Here is a 23,435-nt window from a genome sequence, read left to right on the forward strand (position 1 = left end):
TCCTACTGTGTTGTACCTTGGGCATGTGTCTCCTACTATAGCCTTGGGCCAATCAAAACCTTGAATGGATTTGGTAGACAGAAACTGAAAGAAACCTGTCATGTGTGTGTGTGTGTGTGTGTGTGTGTGTGTGTGCTTGTCATCCTTCACTGCTTGACAACCAGTGTTGGTGTGTTCACATCCCTGTAAGCTAATGGTTCAGCAAAGAGACCAACAGAATACGTACCAGGTTTTAAAAAAAGATAAAAGAACCGAAGTGGATTCGGTCAACTAAAATTCTCAAAGCAGTACTCCCAGCATGGCTGCAATCTAATGACTGAAATAAGGTTTTAAAAAAGACATATTATTGGTTACACCTAAATTGTTTAATTGCTTCATACACTCTTTAAAAAATTTGTCTAATTTTGATCAGTGAGAATGTAACTATAGCGTATAGCTTATAACTTTATTTCTGTCAACAGCTGGACATTTGCAACTCATTGCATAGCTAAAGTATTCCTGTATATTTGTGTATGCGCGCACACACACTCACAAACACACCTACTTATTGTTTGTTGCGTACCAAAAACGTGGTTACTACCTTGAGTTATGTCCCTTAGTGTTAAGTTCAGCTTGCTTATGTCCCTTACTAGATCAATTTAATAAATAGAATATTAAAAAGATTGTTGTAATTAACTAGGAAACGGATGGTGCTCACCCAGAACAGACACAGTCCAATGACTAAATCCAATTATAGATTAATACTGAAGGGATTTGCAATAGAGTTATGCAGGATCTAATTCACAATTCAACATATTTTTCACAGTTCTGAATCCATACTCTACTAGAATTAACTTTTGTTTCACATACTGTTAGCTTTATAAAATAAGTACCAGACAGATACAGTGCTAATTCAGGTGATTATACATCTCTCATCAAAATGAATCTATGGAAGACTATGATATAATAAATCTACAGTTTATGATTTAAAGACATTCTGACCAAGTACAAGGCCAATTCGAAAGGAAGCAGTAAAATTTGATAAATTGCTATAGTATTTCTCTTTATAATGTAGACACTTTTCCATGTTTCTAAGGGTCATGCAGATTTTCTACAACTAGATCCATCCCCCTCTTGTTGCCAGCCCTCACCTGTTTCCAAGCAAGCTAATATTTCCCCATAGGCAGACATATATATATATATATCATCATCATCACCATTTAATGTCCATTTTACATGCTAGCATGGGTTGGAAAGTTTGACAAGTGCTGGTAAGGCCAGGGGCCACACCAAGCTCCATTGTTGGTGCTGACATGGCTTTTACAGCTGGATGCCCTTCCTAGTGCCAACCACTTCACAGGGTGTACTGAGTGCTTTTTATATGACATCAACACCAGTACATTTTATGTGGCACCTTCACCATACATATATATATATATATATATATATATATATAGATATGATGGTCAGGTCATCTCTGACGCATGAGTGATATCAGAATTCCAAAGTAACTTCTCTTTGGACAATTCCCAACAGGAAGACAAACAAAAAGACAATCTAAAGCAATGCAACATTCCCTTTTCTTGCTGGGAAAACAAAGCATCAAAACGCAGGACCTGGCACCAGCCCTGCTTCTCCTCAGTTCAATGATTTCAGCAAAGCCAACTCCAACATCGGAACCAACTTCATGCAAACATGAAGGCACACTGGCAAAACACTGCTCCTCTAAATAGAAACCTTACCTGTCATTGTGGTTTTGTGGCACAAAGCAGAGCAGGCCTTGTTATCTACTCAAGAAAATACATAGTAAATGAACCACAAACATTCAAGTAAACTGAGTCCTCAATTTGTTCCATTTGCCAAAAGGTTTGCAAGGCACCAGCAAGCCTCAAAAGAAACGTTTGTGTCCATTGAACATGACTACCATTTCATTTTACTGAAGCCTCATTTGTTGTCATGGGGAGAGAATCCATCATAAGTGTGTATATATATATATATATATATATATATTCATTTCCAGTCTTCTGTGAAAACATATCTGGTAAAGGGGACTTACTTAAAAACAAGCAAGAGTTGGCAACAGAATATATATATATAAATGTATACATAAAGGATATATATATATACATACATACATATATATATATACATATATATATATATATATATATATATATATATATATATATATATATATATATATATATATATGAGACAGTCTTCTTTCAGTTTCCATCTATCACATCCACTCAGAAGGCTTTTGCTGACCTGAAGCAATAGTAGAAGACATTTGCCAAAGGTGCATGTAACAGGACTGAAACCAAAACTAACTATGCCTCCATGTGTATGTGTGTGTGTGTGTATGTGTGTGTGTGTGTGTGTGTGCGCACACGTGTGTGTGTGTGTGTGTGTGTGTGTGTGTGTGTGTGTTACTGTCTCTTTATTTTGACATCAAGTAATGGTTGTGAGTGTTACCCTAATGCAAGTCGTGTAATTCATTTTCAGTCTTCTGTGAAAACGTCTGGCCAAGGGAAAAAATTACCTTACTTAAAAAACAAGCAAAATCTGGCAACAGAAAGGGCATCTGACCATAGAAAATTTTCTCCAATTTATTTCATCAGGCCATGCAAGCATGAAAAGTGGACATTAAAACAATGATGATGAGTGATGAGTGTATGTATCAAGGGCTGCACTATGTAATGTGTCCTTCTCTTTTACAATGTCTGTACAGTCTAATATGAGAAAGATTCAGCTACTATTTCTATCGGGGGGCAAGTACATAATCTTATTTGTTGGCTCATTAAAAGGACTTTAACCCTTTAGCATTCAGATACTCTGTCAACGTGGCCGTTGCCAGTACCGCCTGACTGGCCTTCATAGGATTTTCGAGCGAGATTGTTGCCAGTGCCCCTGGCCTGGCTCTTGTGCGGGTGGCACATAAAAGCACCCACTACACTCTCTGAGTGGTTGGCGTTAGGAAGGACATCCAGCTGTAGAAATTCTGCCAAATCAGATTGGAGCCTGGTGTTGCCATCTGGTTTCACCAGTCCTCAGTCAAATCGTCCAACCCATGCTAGCATGGAAAGCAGACGTTAAACAATGATGATGATGTCAAATGTGATGCTTATTTATTGACATTCTTTGAAGTTAATCATGCATTATTTCACAGCTTCAAGATTTCGACGATGTGATTGCTTTTTTTTTAGAATGACATTGTAGGGTAGGTGTGAAATACCAGATCTGCCTAGTTTAAATGTAAAACAGGTAGAATATTTGGGCCAGATATGGCTGGTTTAAACACTAAAGGGTTAAGGATAAAAAAATTTACATAAAATGCCAAATGCAAAACAGTTACATGATAAATAAATGCAAATAATCATTAATAAAAAACCAACAATTTTATTTCTTTTCTGTTAAAACTGGTTGGTGAAAGTAAATGTCTTGAAACCAGTTCATTTAGTTATCTCTGGTACACAAAAATGTACAGAAACTCATCTCTAATAAACAAGAATTCCTTCAAAACTATGTATAGTTGTATAGAATCAAGTATCTTGCAGCACTATTTACAAAACAGCATGAAGGACTCATAGAATCCACAATACAAAAAAAAAAAAACAAAAGCAGTTTCTTCTTAATTTCAGCTTAATGCTGCAGATGGGTCGTTCCTATTTCGAGATATCTTCAAACGTTTCAAAACTCTTGTTCGCCAAATTCGCTTTTCATGATCAGGATTGGGCAGTTCTCCAAACACACATGGACCATACTCACAAGGGCGTAAATGTTCCTCCTTGCTGAGAATTATTCCTGGCCTTACGATATCAACATCACGTTGTAGATACTCACTTAAGTCAGTAATTTTGTCGGTTGGACTGTCAAAATTAATCAAGAAGTACCTGGAAAGAAGAAAAGTAACATATACATAGAAGAACACAAGAAGTTCCTTAATCTAAGTTATCAAACAATACAAGAAGTAAACAGAGAGAGTGATTTTATGAGTTTGTGGCTGTTTGGCTAAGTCTGCTTCCTAACCACATGATTTCTGGTTCAGTCCCACAGCAGAGCACCTTGGGCAAGTGAACTCAAAAGCACAAAAATATTTTCAATCTTGTTCCCTTTCAACAGCAAGAAGCATAAATGTTACAATTGTTGGGCCCCACTATTACTTAGGATCTATCCCTGGCAAAAGCATGTCTTCACACAGATAACATCATATCCCAAAACTGGCCTTTCTTTTTTGGGCCAGAAAATATTTCACTCATCACCAATAATTATTGATAATTTACAAAATTCAGATGAAGTAGAGCACTGCCCTCACATTTGGGACAATGCTGCTACTGCTGCTGCTACACAGAAGATATCCCAGTTTGCATCAAGAAAAGGATCATGCAAATGATCAGCTCAGTTATTCACAGACACAACCAGCTTCTGACTCACAGGTAAGCAGTCCCTTCTCTTCATCTTTTCTACCATTACAAAAATACGCTCAGCTTGTTGGAAGTAAGTGGACTCATACCATCTCAACGCAAATAATACCTGCCCATATTTATTATCTCTTTTCCTTTCATCACCTCAGTACATTCTGTAAAGTGGCTGGCATTAAGAAACGGCATCCATCTGCAGCAACCTTGGCAAAGCAAACATTGGAGACCATCAACGCCCTCAAACTAGCCGGATCCTGTCAAACCATCCAACCCATGCCAGCATGGAACACAGACGATAAATGATGAGGATGAAGGCACTTGTCATTATTATGACAGGACTTGACTTCCCAGAACGTCAGCCTTCCGGGGGACGGGCCTTAGTCTTTCTGCCGGGCAAAATGCTTAGCGGTATTTCGTCTGTCTTTACATTCTGAGTTCAAATTCCGCCGAGCCTGACTTTGCCTTTCATCCCTTCGGGGTCGATAAATTAAGTACCAGTTGCATACTGGAGTCTATCTAATCGACTGGCCCCTTCCCGCAAAATTTCGGGCCTTGTGCCTAGAGTAAAAAAAGAATAGCTAGGTTGAACAATACTATTCTGAAGTATTTAACACCGAGTTGTGTCCCTTTAAAGCTAGAGCGACTTATATTTCGCTACAAAACAGTATCTAGAGCCTGATGCTGCTAAACTAGGATACATTAAAAAACGGTGTTGCAGCAGGTTTGATGAGCAAATGAAAATAGATTAAAGCAACATATTACACGCTCACAGTGAATTCACTAGATGTAATATTACTACTATAATTTTCAGGTCTTCGAAACAAGGTAAATAAATCATTACTTGTTTGTGAATTACTTCCCTTACCTCACAGCAGAGAGAGAGTATCTTTCATTTTTTTTTTTTACCTTAATGTTGATTGATGGTGTTTCAGAAATGACCTTTCTTTTCATATATATATATGAAGAATATATATATATATATATATATATATATATATGAAGAGTATGAAGACAGAGAAAGCCTCTGGCCCATCAGGAATCACTGCAGAGATGCTCAAAATATCTGGCGGTGTCGGCTATAGCCTAGTCACCCGTATAGTTGTCCAGGTGATACACGAAGGAGTCATACCCGATGACTGGTGTAGCAGTACCATAGTCAACTGATACAAAGGTAAAGGTGACACTTTAGATACAAATAATTACAGAGGTATCAAGGTGTTGGCTTAGGTAATGAAGGTCACGGAGAGGGTCATAGCCCAACTAATTAGGGAGAGAGTCAGTTTAGAAGAGATGCAGTTTGGGTTCGTGCCTGGGAAAAACACCACTGATGCTATATTTCTGGTAAGGCAGCTGCAGGAGAAATACCTAGCCAAAGACAAACCTCTGTACCTGGCTTTCGTTGACATGGAGAAAGCCTTTGACAGGATCCCCCGATCGCTTATCTGGTGGTCAATGAGGAAACTAGGGCTAGATGAATGGCTAGTGAGAGCTGTGCAAGCATATGTACAGAGACGTTGTCAGTAAGGTAAGGGTTGGCAATGAGTACAGCCCCCTCCTATTTATCATAGTCCTCCAGGCGATAATAGAGGAATTCAAGACAGGATGCCCTTGGGAGCTCCTCTGTGCTGATGACCTTGCATTAATTGCTGAGTCACTATCAGAACTAGAGGAGATGTTTCAGGTATGGAAACAAGGATTAGAATCGAAGGGCCTTAGAGTCCAAAGTCCTAATAAGTAGGGAGGTAGACAAACCACAAACCTCTTCAGGAAGATGGCCCTGCTCGATCTGTAGAAAAGGTGTAGGTAGAAACTCTATAAGATGTACCCAGTGTAAGGTATGAACACATAAGAGGTGCAGCAATATCAAAGGAAGGCTAACTAGCAAGATAGTTTTTGTGCGTGGCAGATGCTCAGGAGCAATAAACACTGTAAATGTGCAGAAAACTTCTGCCACATTCCAGGGAGAAAAACTAGAAGCGGTTGATAGCTTCTGTTACCTAGGTGATCAAGTCAGTTGCGGGGGAGGGTGTGCTGAAAGTGTAGCTGCTCGAATAGGAATAGCCAGGGCAAAGTTCAGAGAGCTCTTACCTCTGCTGGTGACAAAGGGCCTCTCACTCAGAGTAAAAGGCAGACTGTATGACGCATGTGTACGAACAGCCATGTTACATGGCAGTGAAACATGGGCCGTAACTGCTGAGGACATGCGTAAGCTTGCAAGGAATGAAGCCAGTATGCTCTGCTTGATGTGTAATGTCAGTGTGCATACTTGACAGAGTGTAAGTACTTTGAGAGAAAAGTTGGACCTAAGAAGCATCAGTTGTGGTGAGCAAGAGAGATGATTGTGCTGGTATGGTCATGTGGCGAGAATGGATGAGGATAGCTGTGAAAAGGTGCCACACCCTAGCGGTTGAGGGAACATGTGGAAGAGGTAGACCCAGGAAGACTTGGGATGAGGTGGTGAAGCACAACCTTCGAACATTAGGCCTCATCGAGGCAATGACTAGGGACAGAGACCTTTGGAAATATGCTGTACATGAGAAGACCCAGCAAGACAAGTGAGACCATAACCCGTGGTCTTTACCAGGGGTGTAGCCAGCCCACTTATGCGTACCTTTCCTTCTTTGGACACAAAACTCTGCTTGCGAAGACCTGTTGAGGCAAGTGAAATCAAAATCGAACTAAATTCGACGACTGGCACCCATGACAACCTTCCTTCATTGGACACTAAACTCTGCTTGTGAAGACCTGTTGGGGCAAGTGAAATTGAAATTGATAATGAACCAAATTCAATGACTGGCACCCGTAACAGCGGAGTGCTAATAGCACCAGCCGAGCGGGATCACTGCCAGAGCAGCTGTCTGGCTTCTGTGCCGGTGGCACGTAAAAAGCACCATTTGAGTGTGATCATTACCAGCATCGCCTTACTGGCACTTGTGCAGGTGACACGTGGACAAAACATTCGAGCGAAGTTGTTGCCAGTGCCACTGGACTGACTCTTGTGCAGGTGGCACGTAAAAAACACCATTTGAGCGTGGCTGTTGCCAGTACCACCAGACTGGCCCTCGTGCCAGTGGCACATAAAAGCACCCACTACCCCTGTCAGAGGTAAATGGATTCATACCATGTCCATTCAAGAATTCCTGCCTTATTTGTCTCTATCTCTTTAATTACATTCAGTACATTCTGTAAAGTGGCTAGCATTAGGAACAGTAAAGAACAGACCTAATCACTATATTCAGGATATACTTTTGCAGTACACTCTCCCAATGTTGAAAGACTACTCAAATTTGTAGGACAGCATATTAATTTTAGACTGCATTTCATTAAAGGTCTTCTGGTTGATTTTTTATAACACACTACAACATGCTATGTACAGTGGATGTCACTTCATAGACATCCGCTGTACATATTTTTCCCCCTTCCATTCTTCTACAAAACCACAAACATCTGAAATTCCCTCCTTAAATACACAATTTTCTACCAGTGCAAACCACACTTATCTCATCAGTTTATGGGGCATATATAGATCATGTGTGCTGTTCCTGTTCTCCAATTAATTAACCCTTTAGCATTCAGGTTACTTTGTCAAATGCAATGCTTAAGTATTCATGTCGTTTTGAATTAATCATGCATTACCTCATACCTTTGAGATTTTGATGATGCGATTACTTATTTTTAAAATGACACTGTAGGGTAGGTGTAAAAGGCCAGATCTGACCAGTATGAAGATAAAACAGGTAGAATATTTAGGCCAGATATGGCCAGTTTAAATGCTAAAGGGTTAATGAGAGAGTAAAGAAGTAAAATTTTATTCATATTATTTGTGAGTTTTAATAAACACCAATATTACCTTCCTTCACGGTGAACTTGTTGATGTTTCCTCATTATATATGGAAGTTGTTGCTCTCCCATGTTCTCCAGTGATCTGATGATTCCTTTCCTTTCAATTATAGCTTCACAACTCCTTCGTATGGTAGAATGGAGTTGTGACTGTAAAGTAAAGAAACAAGAATATATAAGTAATCATTTCATCAGTTTGAGCTATCTTGTCTGCTACTCATCCAATTCTAAAAGACACGATTTCTAATAGAAGCACCAAGGTCACAATGTTACGACACAGGGAGAGAATATAGCTTAACATACCTACCAACATTTAACTGCTAATTTACTGACTCTGGGAGCATGAAAGCAAAGTTAACCCAGTGCCACAGTTTCTAATTTCAGTAGACGGCCAGTAATTTTGTCCTTATGCCTGGCCTTGACTTCCCATGGTCCATACCTCTTCTTAAGGCATTCAATTAGAAAAATTCAAGAGGAACATTAACAACATCAATCTTATCAGTTCAAGTAAGCTCTGCAAAAGCCACAAGCACAGCCTTGTCTTCTAGACCCAGCTAGTAAAACAAAAAATTCTCATTAACATGGGCTAGTTGATTACAACAACCAACTTGAGTTCTTGATTAATACTTTACTACATCAACCCTAAAAAGATGAAAAGTTGCCCAGAGGAGGATTTGAACTCAGAATGTAAGAAGCCAAAAGAAATATTGCAAGACATTTCCAAATCAAGTATTAAGCACACTTAAGCACAAAGCCAGAAACTTAATAAAATGGTGCAGTCTATTAAATATTGTCAAGCTCTCGATCAGCCATGGTTTAGCAGATTTATAGTCAAAGACTTTTCAACCATGGCCCTCCTGTCTTTAGGAGTTCAATAAATATTTTGTCCTTCCTTTTTTACAGATGTAGAGTGTGAATTAAGGGAGATGTGGCTTCTATTTCTAGAAGGTAGAGGCTCCTTCATTAATTCTAATTTTTTGAGGTGAATATTTATTTAGCGAGATGAATATTTATACATGATTCTTTTTTGGGGCCCAAAACACCAGAAATTTTCATTTTTGTCAAAGTCAGCTGTTTTCTCCTTGGATGCTAGTCACATCATTTCAACTATTGTACTCTCTGACCTTCTTCATAATGTTCTCAGAATAATGAGAATTCTTTATAACATCCATGGGGGTAACTTGATCCATTTACACATATGTTTCAAAAATTTCCAGGGTCAAAACAACTTATCTTCGATTTCTCAAACATACAGATTAATATTGGTTTCCAATTGTGGCACAAGGCCAGCAATTTCTGGAGAGCAGGTAAGTCAATTATATTGATCCCAGTACTCAATTGGCATTTATTTTATTAACCCCGAAAGCATGAAGGACAAAGCTGACTTTGGCAGAATTTGAACTCAGGACATAAGGATGGACAATGCACCACTATGTATTTTGCCTGGCATGCTAATGATTCTGCTAGTTTGCTACCTTAACTCATAAATTAAAAATTGATTAGCTATTTTGTTTAGTTATACTATCATACATTAAGCCTGCCTGAATAAATTCTAAATAACAACCACACAATGTTTAATTCAAAAAGTATATTTGCAGCATGTAATATACTAATACATTGGTACTAGTGTCCTTGTCTTGGTTGTTATAGTCACAACATTTCAACCATTGTACCTTCTGGCCTTCTGCATGCCTATCATAATGACCTTGGAATTCCGATCAGAATCCTTTATAAATTTACAGCGAATATGTATAGGAATGGTAGTGTGGTTAACAAGTTTGCTTCCTAACCACATGGTTCTGGATTCAAGCCCACCGTGTGGAACCTTGGGCAAGTGCCTTCTATTATAGTCCCAGGTTGACCTAAATTTAATAAGTGAATCTGGTAGACAGAAAGTGAAAGAGACACATCATATATATTTTATTATCTTTATCTTATGATATTTACTTTGTATTATATCATACTTATTTATTGTGCTTTTAATTATTAATTTTTCTATATGTGACTGGATTTTCATCGATGAGTTCATGTGTGTGTGTGTGTGTCTATGTCCTTCAACCAGTATTTAAAACAAAACCTAAAGTTGTTAATTTTCATTACCTGATTATGATGCAAGACAATCAGGTAATGAATATAAAGGTTAAATGTCGCACAGTTTGTGGACATCAGTCCAATCCACAGATCTTTCAAACAATTGTATACTCAGGTATACTTTGATAAGAAACAGGTGAGGGTTGGCGACAGAAAGAGTATCTAGACATAGAAAATCTGCACCCCCACCCAAATTCTGTCCAACCTACGCAAGCATGGAAAAGTGAATGTTAAAATGATTATGATGATGATAAAGGTGAACTATATCCATCCTTTTGTCCATATTAGGCTTATTCTATTATTCTCCTACTTAAGATGTTACCTAAACCTGAGTATAAATTGGTTGAAAGATCCGTGGATCGGACTCACGTCCACAAACTGTGCAACATTTAACCTTTATATTCATTATCCGATTGTCTTGTATCACAATTAAGTAATAAAAATTAATAACTTAAATTTAAAAAAAAAACCGGTTGCAAGTTAAATGTTCTTTTTTTCTTGTTTAAAAACTCCTACATCGTGTTCATCGCTATGCTAAGCCCAATGAGTCTGTAATGAAAAGCTCAACATATGAACGGATGCTTTCAGGGGTCATATAGCTCAGTGTTGTTCCCTCTCTATGATCTTGCTTCTGCTTCACAAAGATAGGCGTCTTTCCTCCCCCATCTGAAATGATCAACCTCAACTGTGCCTGTTTTTTCAATCTCTCCACGGTTCACGGCTTTTGGATGCTCCTCTAGCCTTACATTATAAGGGGCAGTTGGTCTAATCTTACTAAACTTAAGTCAAAACCGTAATCAAAAATGAAACCAGCAACACTGTGGAGTGTAGAAAAATAACTTAGCTTTCCTTAATTAACAAACGAATAAGTAAATGTGTCAAAAGGTAAACACTTCGCCTGTTCTGTTTTAAATGTGATGAACAGGACATATTTCTCTGGCGTCCAGGCATCATATACTATACACATTCCTAATTTTCTTCAACCAGAGTAACTTGGGATTTATAAAAGAAAGGCTTTATATTACTCAGAACATATGAAACAGGGGCTATCTTAAAAGTCTGAAAACAAGCACAGACGTGGGACAAACTTACGAAAATTCTTTGGACAGATAAAGGGTTATGTTACTTTATTCTCTTAACAGCTCTGCATCATTACATCTTATAATATATATTTGGCTGTTTAGTCAGTGACTTCATCATTGACTAATTACATTTTAGCGAAAGAGAAAAATATTGCCAACCTTAAAAGGCCAGAAAGCACAGGGGTGGATATTGTTGAAGGGCTAACGATTAAATATAGGATGCGAATTAATAATGAGAAATATATATTAGTAAACAATAAGATAACATCATTATCTCTGAATATAGCTAGATACTCAATGGAACAATCTAACATAAATAGAAAACTCACCCTATTTAATGCCGATCTCATAATTAAAAACAATTGGTATCCAGGCATGATTCCTCTCTACTTTGTTGATATGATGGCCATGCGAGAACATGTAAAGTATGGTAGCACAAACAAGCTATAAAATTTATTTCATGACTGAACCTGTCTCTTAATAGAAAATACGTAGAGCATATGATTTGATTTGATCTAGTTTCAGCTCATGAGCTGTGGCCATGCTGGGGCACCACCATTTGGTGTTGCTACACAATTTTACTTCACGAATGCTTTTTAGGAATTGATATTTGGTGCATGAAGGAGTTTGATGCCGCTGCCCTCATCTGCACCTCCTGCCACGAAGATGGCTCATCTGGGACATTTGACAGTAAGAGGTTCAGCTTTATTTTGAAGACACCTACGTCCACCCCATGCAGGTTTCTCGGGTCTTTCGGGAGGATATTGAAGAGTTGTGGTCCTCTGAAGCCCAGGCACTTGCAGTATCTTGTCCTATACTTTGATGGCAAGGCTCTTGCAGTATCTTGTCCTATATCTTGATGGCAAATTTGGATTTCTTGGCACTATGCAGTGGCGCCCAGTTCTAGTATTTTGTAACTCTCGATACCAAAGTTTGGGACAAGTCTCTCCAGGATCTTCCAGATGCATATTATGGCATATCTTTCTCGCCTACGCTCTAAGGAATTAAGGAATAGAGTCTTAATCTCTTATATATATATATATAAATATTATCTCGGTTTAAAAAAAACAACTTGACAATGTAAATATGTTAATAGTTATAATAAATGGAGCAAAACGCATATAAACAAAAGTTTATATATATATATATATATATATATATATATATATATATATATATATATATATATATATATATATATATATATATATATATATATATAATTACAAAAAAGGCCAGTATAATTTACATTCCTGCTGGATCTCACAAACCAGCAATTGAAAATTATTACACAATAACGTTTCCATATATTCCTCTTGTCAGCCGATTTAGCTTATTTATCTTCATATAGAAGAGTGCTACAGACTTCCTGTCACTCTCCTTCAAAGCACCATGGCCTCTTTCAAATTAGCACAACCGGTAAAAACCAACCTTTTCTTTTTAATTCCTTTCGAAACAAATGTTTTAAATCTTACTCAATTCCTGAAGAATATCACATTGTTGCAAAAAAATGTATTTTAGCTACCATATACTGAATTTTCAGAATCATTTCTTTCGTTCAACCGAAAAGTACTCTTACGAATATGTCCTCTAAATTATTTCGGTCACGGTTTATCATAGACACTATGTATCTGTTTAAAATTGTTTATTTGCTCCTATTTTACCTGCCACAAATACCATTCTTTAACCATAGTTCTGTACTTTATTTTTTGTGAAACAATTTCTACCTATCCATTTTTTTAGTACTTAGTAACTACCCTATATTGACCTCCCTTGTTACAAGGTAATAGAGGTCATATTCCACCAGCTTCACGTAATCACTCATTACTCATGTTAATAAAATACCAGTAAGATATTCGTGTACATGAACAAGAGAAATCTATAGATCTGTCAGTTTTACTGTTGTTTTTATTTCTGTTTTATATTTGTATCTAGCGTTATAACTATTTTGACGTTCCATGATTTTATAACCTACTTCCATCGAGGGCAACTGGGTTTTTCAACGCCAGGTTGATAAATTGATACAATTAATAAATAGAAATCAAGAAATTTGTGTTGGTCTCTCACGGACGGAGCACTTCACCCTTAACATCAGGTTTATCCTTTCACAGTATATGAACTTACCAGTCAATATAACCCAGGTGAAGATCTTTATATTGACCAACTTACCTAAATCCGCTAATTTTGATAAAAATGTTATTACTTACTGGCGGTATACTTAAAGAAATATTATTTCCTCTAAATTAATGGAGAATCTTTAAGTTTTGTTGCAGAACCTTAAAGAAACGTACAGAAATTTATGAACAAAATTAAAAGTTTGCAAATTGAAATAATATTAATCACGAAGCATGCTTCCCCTAATGAAGTTAACGTCAATATGTATATATAAAACCGAACATTTAGTTTGTCTTTTTATTATAACATCATAAACTACACAAAATTTACACGTGTTTCACTAGCAAATACAAATATGTTGTGTATAGGTTGATAAATGCATAATCACATTGAACTCGTACACGTCGAAAGTTCTTAAATTCCTGCCTTCATGGTTCGAACTTTGAAGAGTACTGAATAACGTCTAGTATTCCATTGGTTTCTGAAAATTTGGTTTTTGCCATCATCATTTTAACTCCATTTCCCATGTAGATATGGGTTAGACAAATTGCCATGGTCCAAGCCATTTCGTATTGTGAACTACTGCTTCTAAAGACCGATATGTTGCTAGTAGTCATCATTTGGTTTGGTTTCTAAGCCTTGATACCCTTGCTATTGAACACCACTTCACAAAGTGCACTAGATACATTTCTTGTGGCAGCATCACTAGAGAAGATGAATAGACTTCAAAATATGTTAAACGAGGATGTTGCTACTCTACCTTTTAGAAAAAAAAAGTAAGGTCACTGGGTAATGAAGTCCTTGCTATGCTCTTTGAAAAAATACAAAAATCATTTAACCATAGATTTGTTTTTGATTAAGAGTTCACCTTGAGGTAAACAATAACTCTGAACCTTGTAAAATGTGTAGTCCTATACTAAGTATTCATTTTGATAAGTATGTTTTTATATATATGGGTCTATGGCATAGACTCTATGCCATTATTAATCTTGTAGATGTCATAAAATGATTGCTAAACAAAACAGCATTTTACAGGCTTTCTTATAGCAGCATAGAGATCGTATCATTGATTAAAGTTTTCTGCTACATATTAAAATCTGTTGATGTTGCAAAATTATGAAAAGTTTTGATTGAAAAACTAACACATTAAGTATAGTACATGTGAATGTCATATGCAGGTCTTGCTCTGTTAAATAGAAATGAAGGGGGTTTTTTTGTGTGTGTGTGTTATAATTTACAGTTCCTCATTTTATTAGTTGTGAATTTAAGACTGTTACTGAAATTTGTTTAACCCTTTGCTCAGCAGGTACTTTTTCACTTACCCTAGCAGCCGAAAAACAGTCCCCCATTTCCTTCTATAAGACCTTAGTTAATAAACATTTCAGACTTATTTATTGGCTACCTTACCCTCTGTAATTGTCAGTTTTGTATCGTCATTGTAGGGTGACGTCAGTGTTGTGCTGAGTAAATTGTATACATCTCACTAATACATTTTTCCTATTTTGGTATCATCCCTGATTTAGAATTATACCTGATACTCTTGCTTGTAATTAACAATAGAAAAGTGTGTTGCTTCTTGCGACTCTAGTTCAGGCACAGGCTCTCATCATCAGGGATGCTACACTATTAAAAAAAAAAATGCAAGTTTTTCATGCTACATACAGAAGTTTGTCCATGACTGCTCTAGGTATTTGCATTCTGTTTACTTTGATTTCAACATTTTTTCTCTTTTTTTTTTTTAGATGTATCATTTTATAACATTTTCTAATACCTTTTTTTTGTAAAATCTTGTTTTCAGGTGAGGCAGTTTGCAACATCTTCCTTGAGACACAAACTTGTAAAGGTATTTATTTCATTATTATTATTTCTGGTTACAGTTTTTCTTTCTTCTAGACTCTCTGAAATAACTATCAGTTCTTCTGAGCTGACTCCATGTCATCTCTTATCAACAAAACCTATGACCATCCTGCCTTCTTTTTTTAATCCCTTGTAATAAGCATTCATTCCAGCACCACATAAAAGGGCTGTGAAAGAGCAGTTGTGTCAGTGTCATATAAAAAGTGCCCATGCTGGCATTTTGTAAAAAAACACCCAGTACACTCTATAAAGTGATTGGCATTAGGAAGGGCATCTTATAGAAACCATGCCAAACCAGACGACTGGAGTCTGATGCAGCCCTCTGGCTTGTCAGCTCCTAGCAAACTGTCCAACCCATGCCAGCATGGAAACAGATTGTCAATGATGATGATGATGATGATGATGTAGCATATCTAAACATACTTTATCTAATATAAATGTCATGACCTGCAATTTCTTTTCTGAGTAGAGTGATTGTATTAAAAACACTGGATCATGATGATGATATAAGTTACAAGCGGCAAAGCAGTGCACTTGACCTCTTCTAGCTATCCCCTATTGAAGAGATTATGTTGACTAAAGCCCTGCTTAAATGCTTACAATGAAGACACATAGCTTAGTGATTAGGGTTTTCAGCACATAATCACAGGATTATGAGTTCAATTCCCAGCAGTACATTGTATCCTTGAGCAAGGCATTTTATTTTACATTGCTCGAGTTCACTCAGCTGGCAAAAATGAGTCGTGCCTGTATTTCAAAGAGCCACATACTGAATCTCCCTAAGAGCTATGTTAAGTGTATGCTGTTAGGGATGAGATGACCAAAAGTTTTTTTAGTGTATGGCATTTGATCTATCATATCCCTGAAAAGTTAGTCTCTTCCATGTGTGCATTTTTTGCTTGTGTTTGTTGTTTAACAGGTGGTTTTTGTTTTGCAGATTGTTATAACTCTTATACAAGTAAAACCAGTTACAAGTTCTTTCCTTCTTTGCTGGAATTTAGTGGGTTATAATTTATTAGTCTTGTACTCAAGGCCTAAATCACAATTACAGTTACAACGTACACCTGTCTGTGGTATGCTCAGCCACTTGCATGTTAATTTCATGAGCAAGCTGTTGCATTGATCCGATCAACTGGAACCCTCACCATTGTAACCAACAGAGTGCCAGTTAGCCTAAACGCTTGCAGGTAAAGTTGATAAACTTTGCTACTGGTTATAATATTGAACTGGACAGCCTTTTAGGCCTACAATTTTCCTCTACTATTTCTGATTCTTAAGAACTGTGACTGAAGGGAATCAATCACTGGATAATATGCATTATTTCAATGAGCCCTTGCACAAATAAATATTGAAGTACTGAACTCTCAATGTGTTCTTACAATTTAATGATTTTGATTTTTCTGTTTTATGTTCTTTTTACTGCGAGTTTGTAATCTTAATTTATACTGTTTTATAACTTTGCAGGCCCCTGTGCAAGTATTTGGCATTGAAGGCCGATATGCCACAGCTCTCTACTCTGCTGCAACAAAAGAGAACAAGCTTGATCTTGTACAGAAAGATCTTACTGCACTCAAGGTAAATCCTTAATAACATGAAATTTATATTAAAATGATATATTTCTTAGATTTTCATAGTTAGATCCTTTTATTATATCTGTCTCTAAAGGCAACGAATGGCAGAATTTTTAAAGCATCAAACAAAATGCTTAGAAGCATTTCTTCACATTCTTTACATTCTTAGTTGTCATTCTAATAAGAACACTGTTGCCTCTCATCATTTTGAGGTTGATAAAATAAGTATATGTTGGACACTAGGGTCAATGTAATTGACTTATCTCTTCTTCCCTAAAACTGCTGGACTTATGTCTAAATTTGAAATTTATATTAGTCTGTTTTTGCCAAACTACTTGATTACAGAGGACATAAACAAAACAGTGCTGGTTGTCGCATTGAAACCAAACACAAAGACACTTATGTACGTAAATGAGGGTGTGTGCCTGTGTGGTTCTGGCTCATCCCCAACAGTATAAACACTTGGTTGGTGTCTTCACCTATGGCTGCAGATTGACCAGTACCTTGTGACTGGAATTTGGTTGATAGAAATTGGAAGCAATCTCTTGTATACATATACGTATATTAATTACTTGTAGGGACACTGTATGTACCAGCTGCCAGGAATGTGTTAAATATGGAGAATTGGTATATCCAATAGTGTTACGCTGCTATATTTTGTAGCTATTTAAGCAATGAGTTCATGGATGGTTGATGGGTTGGATATGGTACTGAATAAAGAAGAGCAACAACTCTTGAGATATGCATATACACCCATTATCTAGTTTTCCAGCTTCAATCAAATTGTTTACATTAGATGTATTTGAATATGAAGCAGTGTAACAAATTAGTGCCTGCTATAATTTCTACAGAAAATCTGTAGAGATAATCTTAAAAGTGATGTATGTGTGTATATCTGGCATTAGGAAGGGCATCTAGCCATAGAGATCTTGCTAAGCAGACAATGAAGACCAACATAGACCTCAGACCAGTAAAATCTGCCAACTCATGCTAGGGTAGGACACAAATATTGATTAATGATGATATGTTCCTCTTGTCCTTACACAAGCATAGTATTTGTAAAAAAAGAATAAAGCCCTCATACAAAGTGTGAAGAATTACTGGAAATATTACCTTTACTTGGAAACAAGTGGGTTTGTATAAAAAAAAAACAATGACATGGCATGTGGGAAGAAGCTTGGTTCCCAACCGCACAGTTCCAATCTCTGTAATACCTCAGATTTAACAGAGGTGTAATTACTCTTCCCAATAACTACTCATTTGAACATTGTTGTCTATTTTACAAACAATAAGTTTGGGCCAACCAAAGCCTTGTGAGTGGATTTGGTAGATAGAAATTTTTGTCGTTCATGTATTTTAGCATTGAAATAATGTTTGTAATTTTTGCTATTGTTTAGTAATTTCTGTCCTTTTGTAGGGTTTGATGGCAAAGGATGTGTCACTCACTCAATTTATTGAAAACCCATCATTGAAGCGCAAGGATAAAGAGAGTGAGTAAACATAATCATTATTTTTGCGAACTAAGTAAATAGGTGTAGGAGTGGCTGTGTGGTAAGTAGCTTGCTTACCAACCACATGGTTCCGGGTTCAGTCCCACTGCATGACACCTTGGGCAAGTGTCTTCTACTATAGCCTCGGGCCGACCAAAGCCTTGTAAGTGGATTTGGTAGACGGAAACTGAAAGAAGCCTATCGTATATATGTATATATATATGTATGTGTGTGTGTCTCTGTTTGTCCCCCCAACATCGCTTGACAACCGATGCTGGTGTGCTTACGTCCCCGTAACTTAGCGGTTCTGCTAGAGATCGATAGAATAAGTACTAGGCTTACAAAGAATAAGTCCTGGGGTCGATTAGCTCGACTAAAGGGCGGTGCTCCAGCATGGCCACAGTCAAATGACTGAAACAAGTAAAAAAAAAGAGTAATCCATCTTAAACTCATGACCATAAATAATGTTAACTGAATTGTGGGTGTCACATATAGAGAACTTGCTTTATTGAACAACATGTATTTTAAATATTAAGTTTGCAAAGTGTGTTTCAAAGTGAATAATATCATTTAACTTGTATGTAAGAAAAAAAATTATTTACTTTCTACCCTGCCATTTTCCAGCTGCCTTGGTTAGTGTTGCTCAGAAGATGAAATACAACAATCTTGTAGTGAACCTCCTTGGTGAGTAAATCAATAATATTTGATATCTTTGAATTTCCAATCTCTGTAATACCTCAGATTTAACAGAGGTGTAATTACTCTTCCCAATAACTACTCATTTGAACATTGTTGTCTATTTTACAAACAATAAGTTTTGTCTAAAATTTGTAATAAAAAATTTTAAAAAAGCAATTGGTATTTGAATGTAAATGGTATTTTAGATTGTTTGATAGATTTAGTTGTAATAATTAATAAAAGTAGACATTTCGAGGTAAAATGAACATTGTTTATTCTTATTTGTGTATTTTTTATTAATAATACTATGAAGAATCTATTCTCCCTTTCATTCACTTCGATATCAACAAGAAAATCTGTATTTAGATCCTCAAAGGGATTTTAACTCATTATGTAGGTGAACTTTAGCAGAAAGGAGTGATGGTTAGCAGTGGTAAACATGTGTGAGAGTTAGGGAAAAAAGTGATGAAAGTAACAAAGAATAATGGCATAGACAGAGCCAATGAAATGCCATCTCTGGTTAAACAGGTGGTATCTTGGATGAATGATAGTGATAATAGGGAGGCACATTGATAGGTAAGGATATGAATGATATATGGGAGAGTAACAAAGAGAGGAGGAGTACAGCATATTGAAACTTGATATAAGTGTAGATATTATACATACCAATCACTACCACCTTCATCATTATGTCTGTTTCATATTTGCATAAGTTTGGGTTGTTTTAAGTATTAATGCATATATGTGTCGATCTGTGTGTAGACATCTGCATTTTCGTGTGTGCGCATATACACGCTAAAATGAAGATGTATGCACACAAATATACACAGGTTTATATATCTACATGTATCTGTTTACCTCCTCTTGTGTGTGAGTGTGTGCATATGTTTATAACAAAGATGAAGAAAGCTATACTAAATAAAAGATAAAATTCTTGGTTTATTAAAATAATCTTTGTTTCAAAAGAAGGCAAAACAAATGGCGAGGGGAAATTGTGACCAACTGTAAATGAAGAGCGATAATCTCTGGAATTCTCCAAAACAGACAAAAGGAAATGACCATCTGTTTTCTTTTATTAGACATGGGATCTACTGAATACATGCTTCTACCTCAGTAGGCATCATTATCACAGTTGTTGTCCTACATTGACTTCAACTGGACATATAAAATTTAAACATCTATAAAACATGCAGACAACCTTTTTGGCCAACGGCAATTTGAAATTGCCATTAGGCACTTGCTTACCTTCTCTCAAAGAAATGTTCATTAAATTAATTCATCTTGTATGGCCTTCATGGTCCTTATTGTCCTTATTCAAAACACTGGCTCCTCTGAATTATTTCTGAATTGTCCTGTCTGTGTATATAAGGTGTAGACATGGCTGTGTGATTAAGAAGCTTGCTTCCCTACCATGTTGTCTTGGGTTCAGTTCCACTGTGCAGCACTTTAATTTAGGCCTGCAAAACTAGGTCCTCAATTGACAAACCTAGCTATTGAATACTATTAGTGCACAATATCCTGCCTAACCAAATGAACTTAAATCCTAAAATAATCTGTGATTTGATACACTTCTTTCCTGACTAAGATCTTTTATGGCTGAATTTTTGAGTAAAAGAAAAATTAATTGTGAATTCTATATCTTTAGATTTCATTATCATAGTTAATTTTATTCAGTAGGGTGGGCATCTGTTCGTAGGAAAATTTGTCTCAATGAATTCTGTCTGACCCATGCTGGCATGAAGTAGTGGAAGTTACAACACTGATGATGATTACTATATTATAGTATGATATATTATTATTAATTTCAGGAGCTCTCTCTGAAAACGGACGTATCCAGAAGCTCTCAGGTGTCATTAATGCATTTGAAACCATCATGAGTTCTCACAGAGGTGAAGTGCCCTGCACTGTTACCACAGCTAAGGTATGTAAATAGTTGCAGAATTGATATATGCTGTAGTCACTTCAGAAATGCCACCTTAGTAACTACCTCAAAGTCGGTAGTGGGCATCTCACCTATTCCACAAATTGCTCACATCTAAACAAGTGATTGGCAATGATTCATTCACCAACATGTTGCAGTCACTGTCTCACAGATATGCTGTTTCCCTTTTTCTATTTCAATCACTACTGCAACAGCCTTTATGCTCTTTTGAACTAGCTAGCTGTGTCTTACTTCTTGCACTAAACTTTCCTTCCATCTTCAACCCTCTGGAATTCTTCCCCTACTCCTGTCCACGTTTTCCTGTAAACATTGACAACATCAGTCTTACTATTCAAGAAGACCATTGTCTCTCTTTACTCATAACTTTAAAAAAAAAGTGTTTATGCTGACACTTAATATATATTAACATTACTAAAGTATAAGTAAAGCTACATGTGATAGCATAACCATTCTTCCACAGTGACATCTGTCTCTGATCTTATTCTAGAAGCAAGTGTTATTTTTCTGAATTCACAGGATTTTATGGAAGCTGTTGCAGAAGAGACATAAAGATAGGCTGACATGAGCAGTGTTTGACCTCAGAATTTACTTTGGCAAATAGACATGCAGTTTTCCAGCTAATGATTGAGACTCTGTATCAATAATTCATGACCCCCCACCCCAAAAAACTCTCAATTGGCCATGAACAGACAATGTTGGTATATTGCATTGGATTGGATACCTATGTTCAATCCACTAGAGGACAAAGGCTTCAGCATGTTCTCTCCACCAACTATGGTCTGATGTAGGGGCCATGAATTTGACCATCAGATCATACTGGTTTGGTGAGCCTAGTCTGCCACTCTGGCTCAAAGTGGCTTGGCAGAGGGGTGCATTTTTTTTTTATACTCATACCCAGGAGTAATTAAGTCGGTTACTTATTTATTCCCCATTTTAAGAAACACTGCTTTATGTGGTTGCTCAGCTTACTATAAATTGTAGTTGTGGTATTTTTCTAATTATCTAGGAAAAAAAGACCCACTGGATAATATAGTGATATTCAGTAATCCCTCGGCTATCGTGGGAGTTACATTCCAAAAACCCCTGCAATAGATGAAAATCCACAAAGTAGAAACAGTACTGTACTGTATATTTTTTTATTATTTCTATTATTTGTATGTATTTATTTTATTATAAATGCAAAACACCACCACAGAGGAATCGGCGTAAGCTTAAATAATAAACCATGATATGACAAGGGATTACTATAATATCGTAATAAAAAATGAGATGGTCATGGCTGGAATGCTTTTGGTCAGACTTCTCCTGACTCAAGACCAAACTGGAATTGATAAAAAAAAAAATAACAAAATAGTTTTTTTTATATCTTTAATTTTTGTTTGAACTCTTAATTTTTCTCTACCCAGTCAGTTGATCTGAATCTAAATGTTTTGCATGCTTTGAATTGATAATCGTTCAGTTTCTTTACCTCTAGTTTAACCGAATAAATTCTCTTTCTATCATTACCAGCAACTTGATGCTGCAACTCTGAAGGAACTTCAAGCAGCTTTACAGTTGTTTCTTAACAAAAAGGAGAAACTTATTCTGGAAACAAAGGTTTGTTCAATCTTGTTTCTTCAACCAGTTCTGTTTATTCGTATTGCCATCTATATTCCCTTTACCCTCCCTTTTCTCTCCTTTCCTGTGTTAACAAGGAATTTCTAATGAATATTGGCATTAGGAAGGGCATCCGGTCATAGAAACCAAGTTAAGTCCGGTTGGAACCTAGTGCAGTTTTCTGGCTTACCAGCTCTGGTCAAACCATCCAAGCCATGCTAATGTGGAAAATGGACATTGAACAATGATAATGATGACCTCATTTGGTAATAGGCTTAACCTGTCACTTTGTTTAACACTACTACCATTTGACTCCTGGGTACCTTTAGCTATGTCCACTGTGTTGCAAGCATCGTGTCAAGATCTTCAGTCTGAGGACCACCTTTGCATTTGTAATTCTTTTGACCCTCTACTAAGGTCCCCACCATCCATTTCCCGCATAATTCTTTGCATATATTTTTTTAACAATTATTTATTTATGTTTTTTCTCTTTGCAGGTGGATCCAACAATCATTGGAGGAATGTTGGTAAACATCGGTGACAAATTTGTTGACATGTCTATGTCCACCAAAATTAGGACTTACACAAACTTAATCAAGCAAGCAGTATAATCTTGGGATACAAACATTAGTCCTGTCAAAATATGTTGCTGTGTCTCAGCAGTTTGTCATTTCGTAGGGTTTCTATTCTTATGAACCTGTAAAACAACTCATTAGAATTAAAAGTTTTAACCTGGAAATCCTTTTTATTTTTATTTTTTGTTGTAATGAATG

General features: G+C 36.6%; 2 protein-coding genes across 3 annotated transcripts; one reads left to right on the forward strand and one right to left on the reverse strand.

Moving 5' to 3' along the window:
• Positions 1-3,358: 3,358 nt before the first annotated feature.
• LOC106869224 (small ribosomal subunit protein bS6m) lies at positions 3,359-12,325 on the reverse strand. The gene is made up of 3 exons (XM_014914871.3): positions 11,743-12,325; positions 8,251-8,390; positions 3,359-3,872 (listed from the first exon to the last, which is right to left on the reverse strand). Exons 1-3 carry the CDS (start codon positions 11,788-11,790, stop codon positions 3,617-3,619), a joined length of 444 nt encoding a protein of 147 aa, XP_014770357.1. The 5' UTR covers positions 11,791-12,325; the 3' UTR covers positions 3,359-3,616.
• Positions 12,326-12,773: 448 nt separating this feature from the next.
• On the forward strand, positions 12,774-23,401 carry LOC106869222 (ATP synthase subunit O, mitochondrial). Of its 2 annotated transcripts, none has more exons than XM_089356389.1 (8): positions 12,774-12,832; positions 15,327-15,371; positions 16,850-16,960; positions 18,374-18,446; positions 19,071-19,130; positions 20,933-21,045; positions 22,576-22,662; positions 23,160-23,401. In XM_089356389.1, the coding sequence occupies exons 1-8, from the start codon at positions 12,806-12,808 to the stop codon at positions 23,271-23,273; spliced, it is 630 nt and encodes a 209-aa protein (XP_089212515.1). In that variant the 5' UTR covers positions 12,774-12,805; the 3' UTR covers positions 23,274-23,401. The 2 variants fall into 2 exon arrangements, with proteins under 2 accessions (XP_089212515.1, XP_089212516.1); XM_089356390.1 differs by lacking the exon at positions 12,774-12,832 and adding an exon at positions 13,349-13,554.
• The last annotated feature ends 34 nt before the right edge of the window (positions 23,402-23,435 follow it).

The sequence above is a fragment of the Octopus bimaculoides genome, chromosome 8 (genome assembly GCF_046866305.1).
Source record: "Octopus bimaculoides isolate indiv1 chromosome 8, ASM4686630v1, whole genome shotgun sequence".
Lineage (NCBI taxonomy): Eukaryota > Metazoa > Mollusca > Cephalopoda > Octopoda > Octopodidae > Octopus > Octopus bimaculoides.

Coding starts and splice junctions, on each gene's coding strand:
- LOC106869222 (XM_089356389.1), top strand. CDS start 12,806: ATGGCCTCTTTCAAATTAGCACAACCG. Junction 15,372..16,849: donor TGAGACACAAACTTGTAAAG/GTATTTATTTCA, acceptor ATAACTTTGCAG/GCCCCTGTGCAAGTATTTGG. Junction 18,447..19,070: donor GAAGCGCAAGGATAAAGAGA/GTGAGTAAACAT, acceptor GCCATTTTCCAG/CTGCCTTGGTTAGTGTTGCT.
- LOC106869224 (XM_014914871.3), bottom strand. CDS start 11,790: ATGCCTGGATACCAATTGTTTTTAATTATGAGATCGGCATTAAATAGG. Junction 8,391..11,742: donor TGAGATCGGCATTAAATAGG/GTGAGTTTTCTA, acceptor TTTACTTTACAG/TCACAACTCCATTCTACCAT. Junction 3,873..8,250: donor CAAGTTCACCGTGAAGGAAG/GTAATATTGGTG, acceptor TCTTCTTTCCAG/GTACTTCTTGATTAATTTTG.